Raw genomic sequence first — 19,359 nt, forward strand, 5'->3', positions numbered from 1 at the left:
AAAACTACATAAACACGTGGCTAATTTGCATATGAATCACAACTCCCAATATTATTCTTTTACAATTGACTGTACATACTGATTAAACAATTTTAGTGCACAGTCATTAAAATACTTAATGATTGTGTAATTTCAACAAAGGTTATGCTACATGAACTTCACCTCCCAGTTCACTAGTACAAAGACTAATATGTGACTAGAACAGGTCTATGTCTTAGGAGTAATGAGATGGACGTGTTCATAGCATTTCTTTCATGCTACTGCTGCTGCCCCTATGTGCTGTAAACAAAGTTACACTGTAAAAATAAGTGAATATATTAACATTTAAATTTGTTTTAATATTAAAACATTTGAGTTTTTTGTAAGTGGACCCCATTATCTTTAACTTATTTAACTTATCTGTAGGGGAACCGTAGCTGAGGCATTAATACATCACATTACTTCAAATCACAAGAGGGACAGCACACTTTTACATACAGCTACAGATTTGATTTTATTTTTGTCCTTTCGTCTTAACCTGTGAGTTCAGGGTCCCCAGAGCGGATCATTGTCCGCATGTTGATTTGGCACAGTTTTTTTTTTCCACCGGATGCCCTTCCTGACGCAACCCTCCCCAATTTCTACTGGGCTTGGGCCGCAACAGTAATTTAACTATTTTAATTCCTTATTTCTAGCGTTATTATCTAAACGCTTCTCTGCACAGCACAGGTCAGAATTTCCTCTCAAACTCAGATTTTAATGTGAAACAAAGTTATTGTGTTCCACTTTTCCAAGCCAAAAGCAAACTTTGATTTCATAGATCACATAAAAGCCATCAAAAACAAAAATGCAAGTAATGGCACTATTGTTTTTCCCCCAAAACAGATATAGTAAAATTATATTCATGTACAGGTACTATATCCACATAACCAATGAAAAACGTTTTTATTCACAGTGACAACTATACAACTGAAGTATTAGTATTCAGTGTCTTGCCCAATGACTATTTGATGTGTGGACTAGTAGAGCAAGGGATCAAACTGCTAACCATTTGGTTTGCAGACAACACACTCTGAAATCACATTTATTCTGCCTTAGAATCCCAGGCCAGAGTTTCTTATCAACATCCCATATGATAATAGCCGTAGTCAGGTAGTGGAGCAAAAATCACTTGCACAACTTATCCACCTCCTTTGCTGTGTTCTCTTGCTCTACCTTCAAGTCTCTGCAGATTCACAGTTTCAAAACAAATGAACTGACAGACAGTTGTGTAAATCCTAAGTTACTGAATGATGTGTGATATAATGAAGAACAAAGACGACTTCATTCATAAAATCAAATGCTTGATTCTGTAGGCTAAAAAAAGACCTTGGAGAACATGATATCAACAATATTTATGTGGTCCTGAAGAAACACGTGTCCCTCACCTGTCCTGTCTGTCTCTGTCCTTGCTGTCTGGTCTGTAGTGGTCTCTGTGGTCTTTGCCATTGCTGAAGGAGGAATATGGTCTTTTCTTTGACTCTCCTCCTGCAGTCTTTTTGTGCGATTCTGAGCTGATTCTGTCCTTACTGCTTGTGTCATGGAAACGACTTGAAAGCTGATGTCTTTCTGAGGTGTAGCTGTCTCTGCTGCTGTCGTCCTGGTGACAGTTTTCCTTTAGTCTTTCAATATCTGACAAGGAAGGCCACAAATAAATCAGTTCACCATAAAACATCTTATTCTCTAGGTATGGAATAAGGAACTGGACTGTACCTGCATGCCTAAAGCCATGGGCGTTGACACTTCTGATGTTCTGTTCTATTGCCTGAAAAGACAATAAAATGTAAAACTTCTTTAACTGGTACAAACAGCCCACTGTAATCACAACCAATCTAAAGTTTTCTCATACCTGAGCGTTCTCTAGCCTTTTCTTGATCGCATGCTTGTACAGTTTATGTAGTTTCCTGGCATCAAACTCAGTAAATTTGGAAACAAATATCCACAGATTTCTGTTAGGAAAAAAAAAAAAAAAAAAACACCTCCAGCTTAATATGTATAAATAGGATATTTGATAGGTCCAAACTGTTTGTCTAGTGTTTGTTTTAATGCTTGACTTATGGAAACTAATGAAAGCATTAGTTAAATGAGAGAGAATTACTTGACAGTGTATACTAACTTTCTCCACTGTTTTATCTGGTCAGGATTTGAAAACTCCTTCAAACAATCAGTAATGTGGTCTCCAATCTTTATTAGGCACTGTCTTGTATGTTCAAGCTGTTCACGCTCCGAAAGCCCTTTCTCTGGTCTGTCCAGCTGCTTCAGGGCTGCTTTCACTGGTCGCATCTTTTCTTTACACTGCAAAATTCCAACAAAAGTAAAATACAACATACAACATGTTAGCTGGATCTGAGGTTTCCAATGGACATCTGTTTTAATGTAGACACCTTTAGTGACGAAGCATTATATAAAACTATAAAAGCTAACAAATACTTTTATAAAAATTAGTGCTGTGGCTATGTGATATCATCACAGTACAAAAAAAACCTAATGCCATACGGTAAAATTACAACAGGCCTTCAAGAACCACATAACTTGGTGTAGCTGATTTTATTTTATGTAATTTTGCTTGTGTTTACACAATCTCTAGGTTTTATGCTGATAGAAATCCTGAATAACAACATCCTATTCTCTACTTAAATGTTACTGATTATGAGATGGGTCAAGCAGTGCAAGCTTTTGACAGTTAAGCAGGCTTGAAATGTTTGAACAAATAACAGGTGATGTAAGAGTGAAAACTGTGGGTATTTTTCTATACTGGAAGACTGATCACTTCTTTTCCTTTCGGCTGTTCGGCTTTTATGTGCCTCCATCTAACTCTGTCCTCTGCATCCTTTTCTCTCACTCCAACTAACTTCATGTCTTCTCTCACTACATCCATAAATCTAACCCTAACCCTTTTCCTCTAGACCTCCTGCCTGGCAGCTCCAACCTCAGCATCCTTCTACTGATATATTCACAGTTTCTCCTCTGAACATGTCCAAACCACCTCAATCTGGCCTCTGACTTTATCTCCAACACATCTAACATGAGCTGTCCCTCTGATGTCCTCATTCCTGATCCTGTCCATCCTCGTCACTTCCAAAGAGAACCTCAACATCTTAAGCTCTGCTACCTCCAGCTCTGCCTCCTGTCTTTTCTTCAGTGCCACTGTCTCTAAGCCGTACAACATCTCTGGTCTCACCACCGTCTTGAACACCTTTCCTTTCATTCTCGCTGATACTCTTTTATCACACAACACACCTGACACTTTTCTCCACCTGTTCCCACCTGCTTGCACTCGCCTCTTCACCTCTTTTCCACATTCTCCGTTGCTCTGAACCGTTGACCCTAAGTACTTAAAGTCCTGCACCTTCTTCACCTCTGCTCCCTGTAACCTCACCGTTCCACCCGGGTCTCTCTCAAGACTGATGTAGTGAAGGCTTGGCAAAGTATCTTGAGGGATGAAACTTAGCATTTGGTAATTATGTTTATAATTATTTTAGTTTGTTCGACTACCTTCGAGCCACCAAAAATTGGGGTGAGTGTTTTAAAATGGCTAAGTTTCCTGAATGATTAATGCAACACCAACTCCTTGAATTAGAGTTGAAAGTGTTGAATTTGCTTAATGTGTAGTGTTTTATTTTATAATTAAAGTGGTGTATAAGGCCTAATGCCCAAAAAATGGTTCCAATATTATAAAAACTAACTATATATTGTTTTTGTGTGTTGCATTGATCACGATGCAACGGCGATTATGTGCTGTGTCGCTATGACGATCAAGTACATCAAGAGGATACTAATACATCTGCAATAAAAAACAAAGTACCTGGTAGCAAATGCAGCTGTATGGAGTTAAGTGGATGAAAAAGTGCCCACACTTCTCATACTACAACCATCTTAAAATTAAGTTGAACATACCACGCTGAAGGTCCGCTGGTCAAGTTCCTCCGATTCCTCAGATACTGGCACATTCTCTCCACTTGCTGTTATATGGACCGGCACATCAGAGGCTTTCTTTGTTCGCTCCCATACCTCAGCCTTTACTTCATTCTGATAAAAGAATTAAAAATTAAGACCTAAATTAATTTATAGTATCATTATAATCACAGTGTCTTTATCAACCACTCAATTCAGATGTCATATGTCAAGAGAAGTAAAAGATTAAATTAGACTTCTTTCATCACCTTTTCCATGCTTTCCTCTTGTTTATTAACCACCTCTAGTGGTTTTGTTTCTTTTTTCTCTTTTGACTCCTTGGTGTCTTTCATGTCCCAAATGTCTTCTCTCTTTTCTTTATTGCCTTCTTTTTCTTTGACCTCTGTCTCGCCTGATGAAGAACCCTCCTCCTGCTCTGGCTCATCATCGTCCTCGTCGTCATCATCGTCATCATCCTCCTCCTCCACTACCCTCTCCACTCTGCCTCGTCTGTTTGGTGGCTTCACTGGCACCTTCTCCTGTCAGAGTTAAACCATGTCTCACATCAACAATCAAAAAACAAACAAAAAACCAAAAAACGCACTCATATCATGCTAAAGCAAAGAAAATCTATCACTTGTAAAAGTACCTTTTCCTCTTCAATTTCATCCTCATCATCTGACCTCTTGTCTGAAAGGGGCTCTGAGGATGGGCTCTTTATCACTTCGTCCATCTTTGTTTGCTTCACAGTTTTGCCCTTTTTACTTCTAGGTTTCCTCTTGCGTGAAATGGTCTGGATACAAAAAGAGCCATGGTAGAGATTCTTTTTAATCTGTCCTTGACAATTAGGAAATAAAATGTAAAGTAACTTTAAGACTTACTGTCCCTGCTTGTTTCTGTGCTTCTTTTTTGGCCAGATCCTTGCTCAGTAACTTGATGAGGTAGTCTGCTCTGGTCTGTAGCTGTTTGGCTTGTGGCTTCTTGTCAGGGTCATCTGGTAGAAGCTGATCAAAAGTGAACACAATAAAAATGATGATCCTAGGAATGACTATTGTGTTTTTCCATCAACATTTGATTTTATGCTTATTCACAGCTGTTATTTAATATTTTTTTCAGCTAAAAAACGAGAAATATTTTAATATAGTAAAGTCAGAGGGTTTAAAATAATTATTGTACATTTATACCCTAAAGCCATAGAAAGCAAGTTGAAAATTGGTGAAGTTGCCTTTAATCTGCTATAAGCTTAGACTGCTGACCCCCCAATGCACTGAGCTCCTTTCATCCTCTTGTCCCTCTCCTCTCTTTTAGCCCACATGTATATGTCACCACTGTATAACATTAACTTTGTGTCTTCTTTCTCCCGTAGTTGTCTTTCTCCTTCTCCGTCCTTTTCTGCAGGTGTCCCCGGCTTTGTAGCTGTGTCTTTTCCAGTGTGAAGCTAGTAGTCGTACAAACCTGCCCAATGTTTTGTTGTTGCTCATGTAAATGGTAAAATGGTCTGTACTTCTATAGCGCTTTTCTACCTGTTGGTACTCGAAGCGCTTTACACTGCTTCTTAGTCACCCATTCACACACTTTGCTGTGAATACACCAATGGGGGAGCTGCTATACAGCTGGCCAACTCTCACTAGGAGCAAATAATTTCGGGTTCAATCTTGCTCAAGGACACTGGTGGACAACCGCTCTACCCTCCTGCACCACAGTCACCCACAACCGTTGCTCTTTTCTTTTCTCTCTACTTTCCACTCACCCAACTGGTCAAGGCAGATGGCCGCCCACCCTGAGCCTGGTTCTGTTGGAGGTCAACAGGGATTTGTTGGGTTTTCTCTATGAATTTGTATAGTCTTGACTTTATTATATAAAGTGCCTTGAGATGACTTTGTTTTGAACTGGTGAAAGTGTATTTGCGGTGGCCAATGTTCTGGCCAGTAACCAGTAACCTTTTCTAAATGACTACACATGGAATACGAAAAATATACAGTATATACCTGTATGTATAATCCAATAAATAAATAAAAAATACACTTGTGTTTTAATCTTTGAAGATCATCTAAAAGAGACTAAAAACGGCCTGCGTGAGAACTCACCTTGTGTGTGAGATTGAGGTCTGGGTCCATTTTGATCATCTCCCAGCTGCCATAACCATACTCATAAATTCCTATCAGAAGGCTGGAATCATCCTCCTTCCCCCACTCAATGTCAAAGTGTGCTGCCTTTGAGTGGCATGGAATGATGTACCTGTTCAAAATTTGGTTAACATTTATTAAAAGAGATGCTTCTTATAGAAATGAGTATGTGCAAATACCTAACTGGATATCAAATAGACAACTAACAATTAGCAAATTGCCATTCTTGTAAAAAACAATTCGGAACCTTACTTCTTTCTCTCCTCGGGGTCAGCAGGAATAGCCTTGTGGAGTGGAGCCAGCTCTTCCTCGTGGGAGATAACAAGCTTGGCATTCACTTGGACTCCAGAGATTCTAAACGTAGGACCTTTCACCTTTCCTCTTCTGCCCCCTATTTTAAAAAAATAATAATAAAATTTAAAAAGTAGCTTAAAGTTTTATTTTTTAACAGCCATTTGTAACATTAGGAACCAAACGCAATGCACAACCTTGGCTACACAGTTGTATCCTTGGTGTATAGCTCTCCCTGCTACCAATATGTGTTCAATTATAAATACGAGGTGTACAATGATGCATCAGATAATCAGAAGGAGTTAGTCCTGAGCCACTTGCGACTGAGCGCCACCACTATGGGCCAATCTGAACTGGTCTGTAACACATGATTTTAGTGGTAGGGGAAACCAGAGCAACCAGAGGAAACCATACATGGCTAATAACCGTCCAAAACACAGGCGTTACCTGCAGGTATCTCTGCACCAGTTGGTGCATCAAGCTAGGGACTGACAACAAAATCAAAAACCGCAAATGGTTTAATTGTTTAGGAAAAACTTTTCCTTTCCAGTGGATTTTAATCCACCCTATAAATTCACAGTGTAGGCTCCATTTATTTTGGATGTAATAACACGCCTGCCTTATGCATCTTATTATGCATTATTCAAAGGCTCCTTACCTCTTACTGATGGTATGTCAGTGAGAACATGAAATAATCTTTGTGAATCAGGTCCTTTAATTTTTTAACCTTTAGCTTGTAGAGTCATTTAATGGTAAATGCAGACCATTTATCATTTAAGCGCTGGGGCTACTTTCTAGAGACACTGTATGTTAACAAACTACAATGGATATGGAGAATTATAAATAAATAATAATTAATCTAATTGATTTATTTGAATGACATAATACATTGCGGAACTTATGAGATCAACTTATGGTTTTCTTAGAGAAGATGTCTCTAGTAATTCTCTAGTAACTACAGACAGGTCATGTTGCCTCTGACACTTTTCTTCTCACCTCCCAACCCCAACATTTTTACCAAAAGGCAGTCAGTCTGTGGAGACTGAAGAGTTTTCTAAAAAACACAACACCTGTTTACCTGAGGTTTTCTCTGGTCCACAGGGGTTTTCTCGTAGTGTTCTAACACAACCATTGTGAACAGTTTCTGCCAAGCGCTTCAGGTCATGTTCAGACTTGTCCACAAGTTCGGCATCCCGAGCAATAGCATCCAACCTGGGTGAAGAAGAACTACGTTTAGCACATTTTGTTATTAATAAAAAACTGTAAGAAGAGAATAAAAATTTGCTTACCTTTCCAGTGGTCCTCCAAATTTTTTGTAACTCTTGACAAACCTGTAAAATATTAACAGGACTGTGAGAGGAGAAGTAAATTAATAAACATGCAAAGTAATAAGATAATCACCTTCGAATTTCAGCATCACTGAAACCCTTGATATTTTCTCGTGGAATGGTCCGAGGCCGTCCTCGTTTCTTTGGCCTCTTTCTGTCTGAGGGGGAGTCACTGTCAGACCCAGAGTATCTCCTGTTCCTCCTCTGCCGGCCCTCACCAGCGCTAAAGCTTATCTGTTAATATAAACCAAGGATAATTACCTGTAGGTTCATTAAGAACTAGTAGTATCCAAAACAAGCAATAGCAATTCAAAACAAGGGAATGGAAACTTTGCACCAAACTGAAGAACATAAATTTTTTATAATAGATCGAGATAAGCAACTTTTTTCTGAAGACTAAAAGCCTAATTGTATTTGGCATTGTGGCTTGTGTACCTGTTTGGCACAATTCCTCATGCGTGGCAGCATGTAGATTTCTTCCAGCTCCCTCTGTCTCTCCTCCTCTTCCATCCTCCTCCTGTGCTCCTCTGGAATAATGTCATCCCAACTCCGCTGACTACGCTCTGAGTCTATGTCAATTTCCTCCTCCTCCATCATGGAAAAGTTTGCTACCTGCAAAGGTCAGGTGAATGAGCAACTGTAAATGTTAATGTACCGATAATATTCTGTATTTTAGCAAGCTGTAAACTTCTATCAGAATACCTTATTCAGGATTTAGTACTTATTCTGTTGGATTGATTACATGTTTGAATGTGACCACTACCACCAATTCAAACCTCTTACTACAAAGTAAAACCTAAAAATTAAATAACTAAAAAAGTTTTAAATTGTGTAGTATATTGGTTCATCTGGAATACTGAATGTAATTTACCTTACAATATCTCAAACTACAATTACTGGATGTATCTTAGATGTATGCCTCCACAAACAAATCTAATTGCAGTTCACATGCAATCTACTAAAGACATAGCAGTTCATTCTCGATTCCAAGTGGATTCCTATATTTTGTCTAGTTTGTACAATCGTATGTGTGTGTGTACAGGCTGTTGTGGGTGCAGAGGCACCAACACCTGTAGAACTTCAGCAACAAACTGTTCAATAGTGTTTAGTGTTACAGAACACTGTTCAGTATGTGTGGAAAGGAGAATCCTATAGACTGCACCTGCCCTTCGTACTCCTTTTTTACCACAATTACGTACAGCTTGTTCTTTTTAACAGGGCTCATTGCCATAGCAGACAACATTTGTAACACAAACAAGTTTTTAGTAATCCACAAACCTCTATAAAGGGACAAAAGACAAAAGCAAATACTGTGATGTATGTTAAAACTGTCAGAGAATAAAAAACAACAGCTTTTTAAACCTTAAACTGAGATAGTAGTTCTTCTCCCACTGTGGAGGGTCCGGGGTCATTTTCCCTGGTCTCAGCTCTTTTGAGGATCTCATCAATGTCCATTTCCTAAAGCGCAGAACAGGCTGAGACATGCAACTTAAACACATTTCAGAAAAAACAATTGTGAAGTTGTACATACACTCATAACTCTGATATGCAAGTATGACTAAATACCTGAGGCTCCAGCTCCTCACCCTCTGGCTCTTTAAAAAGTTCCTCTGCACCAAACTTAAGGATAGCTGAAAGCTCCTCCTTATTGAATGGTGCTGAACTGTAAGCAATAAAAACACACGCAAATGAGGTAACAATGCGTAGCAGCAACCTTTGAAATATATTCAACATTACTAATTTCATTTCTTGAGGGAATGTGAAAAGCTGGCATCCAGGCATCTGTTAATCTAACAGCAAAATGGGGCATGCGTTACTTGCCTGGAGGGGGCAGCACCAGTATGAAGGACAGTTTTCCCTGTGGTGTCCATTCTCTGAATGACAAGGTGGTCCAGCACCATCTTCTTCTTTGCCTTCTCAATTATGTCCTCCTCCACTGAGCCCTTTGTCACAAGACGATAGATATTCACCTGCAAATCAAAAATCACACAATCAGATGCAAAGAATACTGAATATTAAAAACTGAACAACACTTTAGCTTGTTCTGGTTATGCATTTAGATAAAAGGTGTATATTTTTATCCAGAAAGAATGAACAATCTGAGCAGGATAATGAAGTTGTACTTCAGAATTCAAATTTGATTTAAAAGGCAGAAAGGTAAACTGCAGCAGTGGAATGTTATTATGTACATTTACTTAGGTACTGTTCTTAGGATTACTGTTAGCTGTCTGTAGTTGAGTTCTTTTATTTTTTACAGTACTTCACACATGTATTCCTTTATATTTCATTAAGGAATACAGCAATTTTATATTCCTTATACTCTTATTTTAAAACTATAGGTTATTTCAGAAATTGAAATGTTCATTTTACTAAAATCTTACTTAATCAAATAAAAACAATCCGTGCCCATTTATACTGAACTACATGATATCCAAAGGTTGAGTCATGTCAACTGGATTTCTTCTTGGTTGGAAAGGTTTCGCTAGTCGTCCAAGCAGCTTCTTTAGACCGACACCAAACATACCAAACATACCAACCAGGAAGAAAAAAGTCTAGTGTACCTGTCTCAACCTTCGGATAACCAAACCTGGATGACTGAGAACCTACACAGAATGATTTACAGGATGTAAACGGTCTGCATTTACATAGTGCTTTTCTACCTATTGGCACTATAAGCGCTTTACACTGCTTCGTATTCACCCATGCAGCTGGCCAAATCGACCAGGGAGCAACTAAGTTGGGGTTTGGTGTCTTGCTCAAGGACACTTCTACATGTGACTGGAGGAGCTGGGGTTTGAACCAACAACTGCGAGATTGGTGGACAACCGTTCTACCTTCCTGCGCCAGAGTTGCCCAGATGTATATGCTCCCTCACACTTTTATCATGTCATTATCCTTAGAGCCAACCCTCCCACTACACAGAATGCAAACAATCCATTACTCACTGCTTACTATGTAATTCTTTTATGTTTTTACTGTTACTGTATATTAATAATTTACACTGTGCTTTTTGAAAGTGCTATTGAGACTGTACCACACTGAATCAGAATTATACACAAAGTACCGAATACAGGGAACTCTTTGCTCCAGAGTCTAGAGTTCTTCCTAGGTTTTTAGAGGGCTTAGGTGCTGTCTGGGTGTTATGTCAGAGTAGACTAATGTGTTGCTAATGCTTGGCATTTCTGAAAAATACACAATGTAATTTCCCCCAGTTTATATGCAGGGCACAACAGTGCTGACCTAAGCATACACTACGCAGTCATACTTGTAACAATAAAGCCTGCACACAGGCAAATGATAGGTACACTATCACAACAAAAGAACTATCCGTCACTACTACTATACCACGTTCTTGGTACAGACATATCCAACCAACTGTTTATGTCCCTCACAAATCACAGAAGCATTGTGATCGGCAAGCAAAGGATTTCTGTTGCCACCTCGCCTGTTTGAGCACAAGATGTCTGTTATTTATTAACAGACATCTTATTATTTATGCATCTACTGATTTAAAATGTATTCTGATTTGCCCTTTAAATGCATTTCCCTGTTATTACAGCTCAATGCATTCTACCAAGGTGTCAATGGTAGGAACACTCTTAAGTTCCAGTTTTAAATGCAGACATTTTACCTAGGTGTACAGCACATGTGGCACATAACTGAATTGGAGGTTACATGGCAAATGCAGGGGCTTAAATCTAGCAGGAGACCTTTGCTGTATGTCATAGCATATGTCTTCTATGCTTTCGTTCAGCTCTTCTAGTTCTACCAAATAAAGGCAAAAATGCTCCAAAATGTTTTCAAATTGTAATATTTTTCTTTTAAGTAGCCTATGGAAGATAAATACTTAATTCAGAATTTATAGCTGGGTCTAATTGATAGTACCACAACCTTTTATAGGCAATTTTAATTTAAAAAAATGTTTATCAACATTGGCAAAGAGACAATTCTGCCAATAAGGATTTTCAGGTTTAATGTACCACTACTTAGCAGTCAGCTGTTTCTTACAGGGCAAATTCTCCAATTTTCAACCTGCTTTCAAAAGCATTAGTTTAGTGGGGAAATGTACATTAATGCTTTTAAACTTCCCTGATTCCCAACATTAAACTCCAGATAAAATAACCCAGGAGTTTTTCATCATTAGTTCAGATAATATCTTCTGGGGGAGCTCTGGAAAAGCAGGTTGACCATGATTACAAACTCCATAGTGTGAGCAACAAGACAACATAAACTGAAGGTTTTTTTCATCTAGACATAGAGAGATATTTTAATGTAGGAAAGATAATTGCATTCATTCACATGTACAACTTAAACTAGACCCAAAAGAAGCAAATTCAATTATCAGTGAAGGTGTTCTTTAAGTACCAACATTACACTTCCTGATGCACATCACAATAGCCTGATTCAGACATATACTCTGGACATTGTTAAGAGAATTCAGCCTTGAACATTGTCTGGAGTAGCCTTTCAGACATGTAACTCACAGTGGTAGATTGCCCGAGTGAGAAGTGTCCTCAGGTCTGAAAACCTGCTCAATTTCCATAAACATAAATTATTTTGCATTTACATTTAGTCATTCAGCAGACACTTATCTAAAGCGACTTACAAGTGAGGCACAAGGCAGCAAAAATCTAAGTCAAGGAGAAACCATTGAAGCGAAGTTCTATCAGAATAGTGTTCACAATTCATGAGATGCAAGTACAAGAAGTAAGTTTTTTTCTTTTTAGATAGAATAGATTTAAGTGCATAGGAAGGTGCGGATAAGTTCTTGGGAACTCATATCGGGAGTGAGTTTGCTGAGCGTGCAGAGTTTGCAAGTTTGTTCCACCATCGTGGTATCAAAGCCCTGAAGAGTTTTGCTTGGTGTCTTCTGTGCGGTGCTGTGACCACCAGACGTCATTCCTTGGCAGACCGCAGCAGACGGGAGGATTGTAAACCTGAATAAGGGAGTTAAGGTAAGCAGGAGCTGTTGAGGTGATCACCCTGTGGGTGAGAGAAAGAGCTTTGACCTGATGCAAGCAGCTACAGGAAGCCAGAGTAGAGATCTGAAGAGTGGTGTGACGAGTCCTTTTTGGCTCATTAAAAATGAGCCATACTGCCAAATTTTGGATCATCTGCAAGGGTTTGATTGTGGATTAAGGTAACCTCATTAACACGAGCTAACTCCACGGCAGCGCTCAGCAAACTCCATGACGTCATCAGCGTGTTAGAAACGGCTCATCCTGATGCCGTTTTCAGTGTTGCGGGCGACTTCAACCAGTGTAGTTCACGGACTGTATTCCCCAAATACCACCAGCATGGGGACATTCCCACCCGTGATAAGAACACACTCGATCATGTTTACAGTAACATACGTAGTGAATACAGGGCTGCACCCCACCCCCACTTCGGACACTCAGACCACATCTCTTTGTTCCTATACCCTGTTTACAGACAAAGACTGAAACAAGCACACCCTGTCACCAAACAGGTTAAACTCTGGACACCAGAGAATGAGAGGACTGCAGGACCGAGAGGACTGCAGGACCGAGAGGACTGCAGGACTGTTTTGCTCTGACAGTCTGGGATGTGTTTAAAGCTGCAGCCCTCTGGAGGACTCTTCCGTCAGCGTACAGGATTATGCCGAGTACATGATTGGGTACATCAGCACTTGCGTCGATAACATCGTGCTACCGGCCCAACAGGTCCACCTCGGATGCCATCACTGCCGCCATCCACTATTCCCTCTCTCATCTGGAAAGTAAGGACTCATACCTAAGGATACTCTTCATCGACTACAGCTCCCCCTTCAACACGGTCCCAAAAACAGAGTTCCCCACAAACTGTCAACACTTGGTCTGCACCCCACACTATGACTGGCTCCTAGACTTCCTGACTGGCAGGCCTCAGTCTGTCAGGATTGGTAATAGGACTTCAGCCAGAATCATCAGACATTGGCACTCCACAGGGTTGTGTACTCAGCCCCATCCTCTACACCCTGTCCACCTACGACGTGTCGCCTCCCACAAAGACATCATCGTCCTGAAGTTCGCGGACGACACCACAGTGATAGGACGCATCGCTGGCGGTGACGAGGCAGCCTACAGGAGGGAGGTGGCCAGTCTGGTGTCATGGTGTGGAGACAACAACGTCACCCTCAACACGGACAAGATGAAGGAGATGATAGTGGACATGAGAAAGGAGAGGAGAACACATCAGCCACTGTTCATCCGGGAGCTTGAATTGGAGAGGGTGAGCAACTTTAAATACCTGGGTGTCCACATCAGTGAGGACCTCACTTGGACACCTCACATCACACAGCTGGCCCGATAGAGTACGTGAAGTTAGTTGATGTGAGAGAAAAGGATGCTTAGGATAGTTAGATGGAGGCAGATAAACTAGGCGGTGGATAAGAGTGAAGTTTTTTTTTCTCTGACAGTTTTAATGTACATCACAGTATTTTCTTTTGTCTTTCCCTTTATACAGGTTTTTGGATTACTGAAAGGCCCAACAGCAGCTGTATTTTCTGAGGAGGCTGAGGAAGTTTGGCATGTCGCCTAAGACCCTCAGCAACTTCTACAGGTGTGTCATCGAGAGTGTCCTGACCAACTGCATCACTGTGTGGTACGACAGCACTACTGCTAAGATCACCAGGACTCCACTGCCCTCTCTGCAGAGCATCTACCACCGCGGAGTCCACAGGAGAGCTGCTTCCATCCTCAAAGACCACTCCCACCCCCAGCACAGCCTGTTCACACTTCTTTACCTCTGTCCCGAGGGTAGAAGTGTGACATGCAGGACTTCAAGACTGAAGAACTCTTTCTTCCCCTCTGCCATCAGACTCCTAAATAGCTGATAGGAGTTTGCAATCATTGACATAAATTACCATGATTTACATTTTGGCACATTCATTATTTCAGAACTGCACTAACTCACTTTTATTGCCTTATTCAGAACTGCACTACCTCACCTTTATTGCTCTTATTTTCTTTTCTATTTTTATTTTACTTTACTGTATGACATTTATTGTGGACAGCAAAACAAGAATTTCATTGTGCAGGGAAACATGCCTTCTGTCTGTGCATATGACAAACACTTTGTTAAGATTCAAAGCATTAAAGCGCAGTAATCAAGAGGAGATACGACCAGCACCTTTAAATCTGCAAATCTGCATGTCCTAAAAACTGAGGAGATGTGGTCCTTAAAGCTCAGTTGAACGTCGATGATGACCTCCACATTTCTGTCAGACTTAGTAGGGAAAATCTCTGTAGATCAAATGTTGATGTTGTGTTGTGTCAAAGGTCTGGACAAGGACTTCGGTCTTGGAGAGGATGAGATGAAGATGTCTCTCATCCAGGCAGAGATGTCTGACAGACAGGCAGAGATGTGTGATGAGACAGTGGAGTTGTCCGTTGGAAAGGACAGAAAGTGTGTCATCAGCATAGCAGTAATAGGAAAGGCCATGTGAGTGGATGATAGAACCCAGGGATTTAGTATAGACAGAAAAAACAAGAGGACCAAGAACCGAACCAGTTGAGAGGCTATGAGAGTGAGAAACATGTCCCCGCCAGGATACCTTGAAGATTCATCCCGATAGGTAAGACCAAAGCCAGGCTAGAGCTTATCCAAAGTTGCCCAAGTCAGAGAGTGCAGACAAGAGGATCTGACGGTTCACAGTGTCAAAGGCTGCAAAAAAAATCAAGTAGGATTAAAACAGAAGACTGACCTTCGGCTTTTGCAGCTCGAAGAGATTTCACGACAGTCATGAGTGCTGTTTCTCTGGAGTGACCCGTCTTGAAGCCAGACATGTTCACGTCAAGGAAGTTGTTCTTGGAAAGAAAGTCTGAGAGTTGACTGAAGACTGCTCGTTCCATTGTCTTTGCCAGAAATGGAAGAAGAGAGACAGGTCGGTAATTTTCCACAAGGGAGGGATCAAGAGAAGGCTTCTTGAGCAGTGGGGTAATCTGGGCCTAAAAGTGCCTGCTGTAAGAGATGAGTTGATGATTTTTGTGACAGCTGGCATTAGTGCGGGTGCAACTGCTTGAAGGACAGTGGAAAGGATGGGATCCTGAGAGCAGGTGGTCAGATGGTTAGAGAGGAGGAGGATGAATACATTGTCCTCAGTCAGAGATGAAAATGAAGAGAGCAAGGCCGTGTTGGAAGAAGTTAGCAGGATGTCATCATCTGGAGGAGAGAACTATGAACTGATGACTGTCACCTTGTTAGTAAAGAAGCCGCCAATGTCGTCAGCAGTGAGAGAGGTAGATGGCAAAGGTGGAGGGGGGGGTAGATGAGTGATTTAAAGTGGAGAACAGCTTTCCGGTGTCCATGGTGTTGCTGAGGTTCTCCTGGTAGTATTCAGTCTTTGCCCTAGTGACACTGTGAGAAATGATCCAAGCAGATCCTGATACTCAGCAATGGCGGATGAAGTCTTGTATTTGCGCCACTTCCTTTCAGCCCTCCTGAGCGTGGTGCGTTGCTCATGGATCCTGTAAGTGAGCCACGGATTAGAAGCTGAGGGACGAGCAGGTCTAGAAGACATGGGGCAGAGACTATCCAGACATGAGGAAAGTGTATTGCAGAGGCTGTCTGTGGCTGCATCTGCATCTAGGATGGAGAGGTCCTGTGTTGGTGGCAGAGTTGCAGAGACCAGCAAAGAGAATTGGTTCGGGGTGAGAGACCTGAGTTTACGCCATAATGTTACAAGTGTGGCGGGAGAATGCGAAGGTCTAGGGATGTAGACAGGGTTGAATGAAGAAGTGATCCGATAAATGCAGAGGAGTGACCAAGATGTGGTCTGTGGTGCAGTGCAGAATGATGATGAGATCGAGGTTGTTGCCAGCGTTGTGGGTCAGAGGAGTGGAGACCAGACTCAGGTCAAATATGTTTAGAAGAGCAAACATGTCAGCCGCCTGCTGTTTGTCCAGGTGGATCTTCAGGTCTCCAATAATGCTGAGAGGAATGGCATCTTCAGGGATGTGGGACAGCAACATGTCAAGCTCATCGCCCGGTGATCCATATGTTACAATCACAGACTGTAATCGGTGCTGTGATCTAACGGCATGGTATTTAAGAGATGACAGATTGCTGACGGGGAAAACTTCCAGGTGTCATTGATGAGAAGTCCAGTCCACCCTTCAACCTGATGAGCGAGGAGTGTGACAGAGGGAAAAATTGGTGGAGAGTACAGCTGGGGTGGCCGTGTTCTGTGGTGTGATCAAGGTTTCTGTAAGTGCAAGCAGGTGTAGAGCTGACTGTGAAGCAAAATCTGGAATTAAGTTGGCCTTGTTCCCTTCAGACTGGCAGTTCCACAGGGCAACAGAAAAAGAAGCTGGTGACAAAGTGGTCCGGGTGAGAGCGCGCAGGTGAGAAACATGTCGTCTACTAGTAGGACGCCATGTCCTGCGTCTGCGGAGGACAACAAGGATTTGCTGCAAACAAATGGTAAAACAAAGAAAACGGCTTTCTGGAGTAGAAGGGCTTAATGAAGCAAAGTATAGACACAGAAGATGTAAAGGAAGTTAGAAATAAAGTGGGTTTTGATTTCCTCGCTCAGTGGACTCGTGCAAGCAGACTTACCGGTCTTTACACAGGAGGCCTGAACACAAGTGCTGACGCTCCAGCCCAACACGAGCCTTAGATATGGTCTTAATTGGCTACAACTGAAACCGCCCCTCTTTGAAACTAAACTAATTTGTGTGTCTTTGTTAGGTCAAAGGTGTGAACACTCGCTGATTAGTAAACTGAAACTACCACCAACAACAGACCAATTATCCATTTCACAAAACTTTTTACCTACAGTTCTTGACACTTTTAAAAGAGACTAAATCAGCAGACTCAAGAGAAATGACAGAAACTCATCTACCTCTGAAACCAAAAAACAAATTTCAAACATTACTTACTTGTTGGGTATATCTCCTGTCCCAGTTTGGTGCTTAGCACAACGTGTTATAAAATTTTAAATTTGGGAAACTGTTTTGTTTACAGCCCAATAGGGCCATGCAACTAATAAAAAAAAAGGTTCAATTACTCAATTACAGCAGCTAGAGTTGAGTGATACAAACACGCCCACTCAATCGCTTTTAATCCTCCAAATGATTCGGGAAAGAGCAGTGTGTTACAGGTACCAGCTCAAGTGCATAATATGGACATTGCACTAGGCTGCTCGTAGGATATATTCCGAATAATGTTAGCAGCATTTTATGTTGACATTTTAGATCACAGCTACATACATACATACATACGACAAAAGTCAGGATAATGTCAGAATGCCCTTTAAATACTTTATAGTTGTTAAAAGAAGGTGTACAATAAACCAACTGTCACTGATGTTACTGCTAACTCTACATAGTGCAGTTTGCTGCCAGAAAGTAAGAGAGAAGGGTTCAGATGCTGCATTGCATGTATATATCTTGAATGGAAGAAAATAATTTAACCAAACCTCATTGTACCTTGAAAGTTAATATTGACGCACATTGAAATTTTGAAAATTATATCTATCTCAGTTGGTAATGCAGTTGTTCACGGACCATAGGGTCAGTGGTTCGATCCCCAGTCTCGGCTATATGTTGAAGTGTCTCCAGGCAAGACAACGAACCCCTAACAGCTCATTCCCATCCCCAGCTGTGCAGTGCCGGTTGAAGTGCCCGGTAATAATTGAGGAGGGTTGCGTCAGGAAGGGCTTCCGGCATTTAAAAAAAATAAAATAACTGTGCCAAATCTACATGTGGACAATGGTCCGCATGTTGATTAACTAAAATTACAAAATAAAATCTTTTAAGATCAAGACAATTATAGCTGATTAACAGCCAGTTTAAAGGCCAACATCACCAAAATTTAACTTGCTTTCTATGGCTTTAGTTTAGGGTGTAATGCACATTAATACTTTTAAACTTCACCCTGACGTCCCTATATTAAAATATATCTTTGCTTTTAGCTGAAAAACTCCACCAGATGACATCACCCAGAGGAAGAGTTTTTCATCATTAGGCGTTTAGATGATGTCATGAGGGGTAGCTCTCAAATAGATCTATCACGATTACAAACGCCATATATTGTGAGCAACAAGATGACATAGTTTAAACTAAAAGTTCTTCAAGGCATTTATCAACTAGACGTAGATAGATATTTTGATATAGGGGAGTCATTGAGAAGTTCATTGCCATTTATGTATATGTACTACCCAAACTAAAACCAAAAGAAGCAAGTTCCAAATCATTCAAGGTCAGGTCTGTCTGACAGATCACATATCCACAGCTAATTACATCATGAAAGTTGTTGCTTACCTGTCTTTTTTGCCCAATCCTGTGGGCTCTAGCCTGGGCTTGCAAGTCATTCTGGGGATTCCAATCTGAGTCAAAAATGACTACTGTGTCTGCTGATGCCAGATTGATACCCAAACCACCAGCACGTGTTGATAACAAGAAGCAGAAATCCTAGGCACACAAGGGAAGTTTTACTAATAGTCGCCGTGAATTCAAAGCAAATTGCTTTTTTTCCTGAATCCTGACTATAAAAACATACCTCTGAGCCCTCTGCATTAAAATGATCCAATGCCTGCTTCCTCATCTCCCCTTTGATGGAGCCATCTAATCTCTACGCAAATGTAAAACATGTCTAATTATTTTATACACACACACACACACACACATATATATAAAACACACACAGTCATGGCATCCAGTGACAGAATAAACAAAGCAAGCACACAGCACACAAGTCAT

At 40.9% G+C, this 19,359-nt stretch overlaps 1 protein-coding gene across 2 annotated transcripts in view; it reads right to left on the reverse strand.

The window, feature by feature from the left end:
- chd1 (chromodomain helicase DNA binding protein 1) overlaps window positions 1-19,359 on the reverse strand; it is a 42,906-nt gene that overhangs the window by 4,653 nt on the left and 18,894 nt on the right. For both annotated transcript variants that reach the window (XM_067484095.1, XM_067484096.1), the window contains exons 17-35: window positions 19,160-19,231; window positions 18,922-19,071; window positions 9,479-9,627; window positions 9,224-9,320; window positions 9,020-9,115; window positions 8,093-8,269; window positions 7,731-7,891; window positions 7,619-7,660; window positions 7,408-7,541; window positions 6,291-6,429; window positions 6,000-6,150; window positions 4,794-4,916; window positions 4,562-4,705; window positions 4,182-4,451; window positions 3,916-4,047; window positions 2,135-2,313; window positions 1,868-1,967; window positions 1,732-1,783; window positions 1,407-1,650 (exon numbers count right to left, since the gene is read on the reverse strand). In XM_067484095.1, the coding sequence (XP_067340196.1) occupies window positions 1,407-1,650; window positions 1,732-1,783; window positions 1,868-1,967; window positions 2,135-2,313; window positions 3,916-4,047; window positions 4,182-4,451; window positions 4,562-4,705; window positions 4,794-4,916; window positions 6,000-6,150; window positions 6,291-6,429; window positions 7,408-7,541; window positions 7,619-7,660; window positions 7,731-7,891; window positions 8,093-8,269; window positions 9,020-9,115; window positions 9,224-9,320; window positions 9,479-9,627; window positions 18,922-19,071; window positions 19,160-19,231 (2,612 nt within the window). The remainder of the gene's footprint in view (window positions 1-1,406; window positions 1,651-1,731; window positions 1,784-1,867; window positions 1,968-2,134; window positions 2,314-3,915; window positions 4,048-4,181; window positions 4,452-4,561; window positions 4,706-4,793; window positions 4,917-5,999; window positions 6,151-6,290; window positions 6,430-7,407; window positions 7,542-7,618; window positions 7,661-7,730; window positions 7,892-8,092; window positions 8,270-9,019; window positions 9,116-9,223; window positions 9,321-9,478; window positions 9,628-18,921; window positions 19,072-19,159; window positions 19,232-19,359) is intronic.

The sequence above is a fragment of the Channa argus genome, chromosome 18 (genome assembly GCF_033026475.1).
Source record: "Channa argus isolate prfri chromosome 18, Channa argus male v1.0, whole genome shotgun sequence".
Taxonomy (NCBI): Eukaryota; Metazoa; Chordata; class Actinopteri; order Anabantiformes; family Channidae; genus Channa; species Channa argus.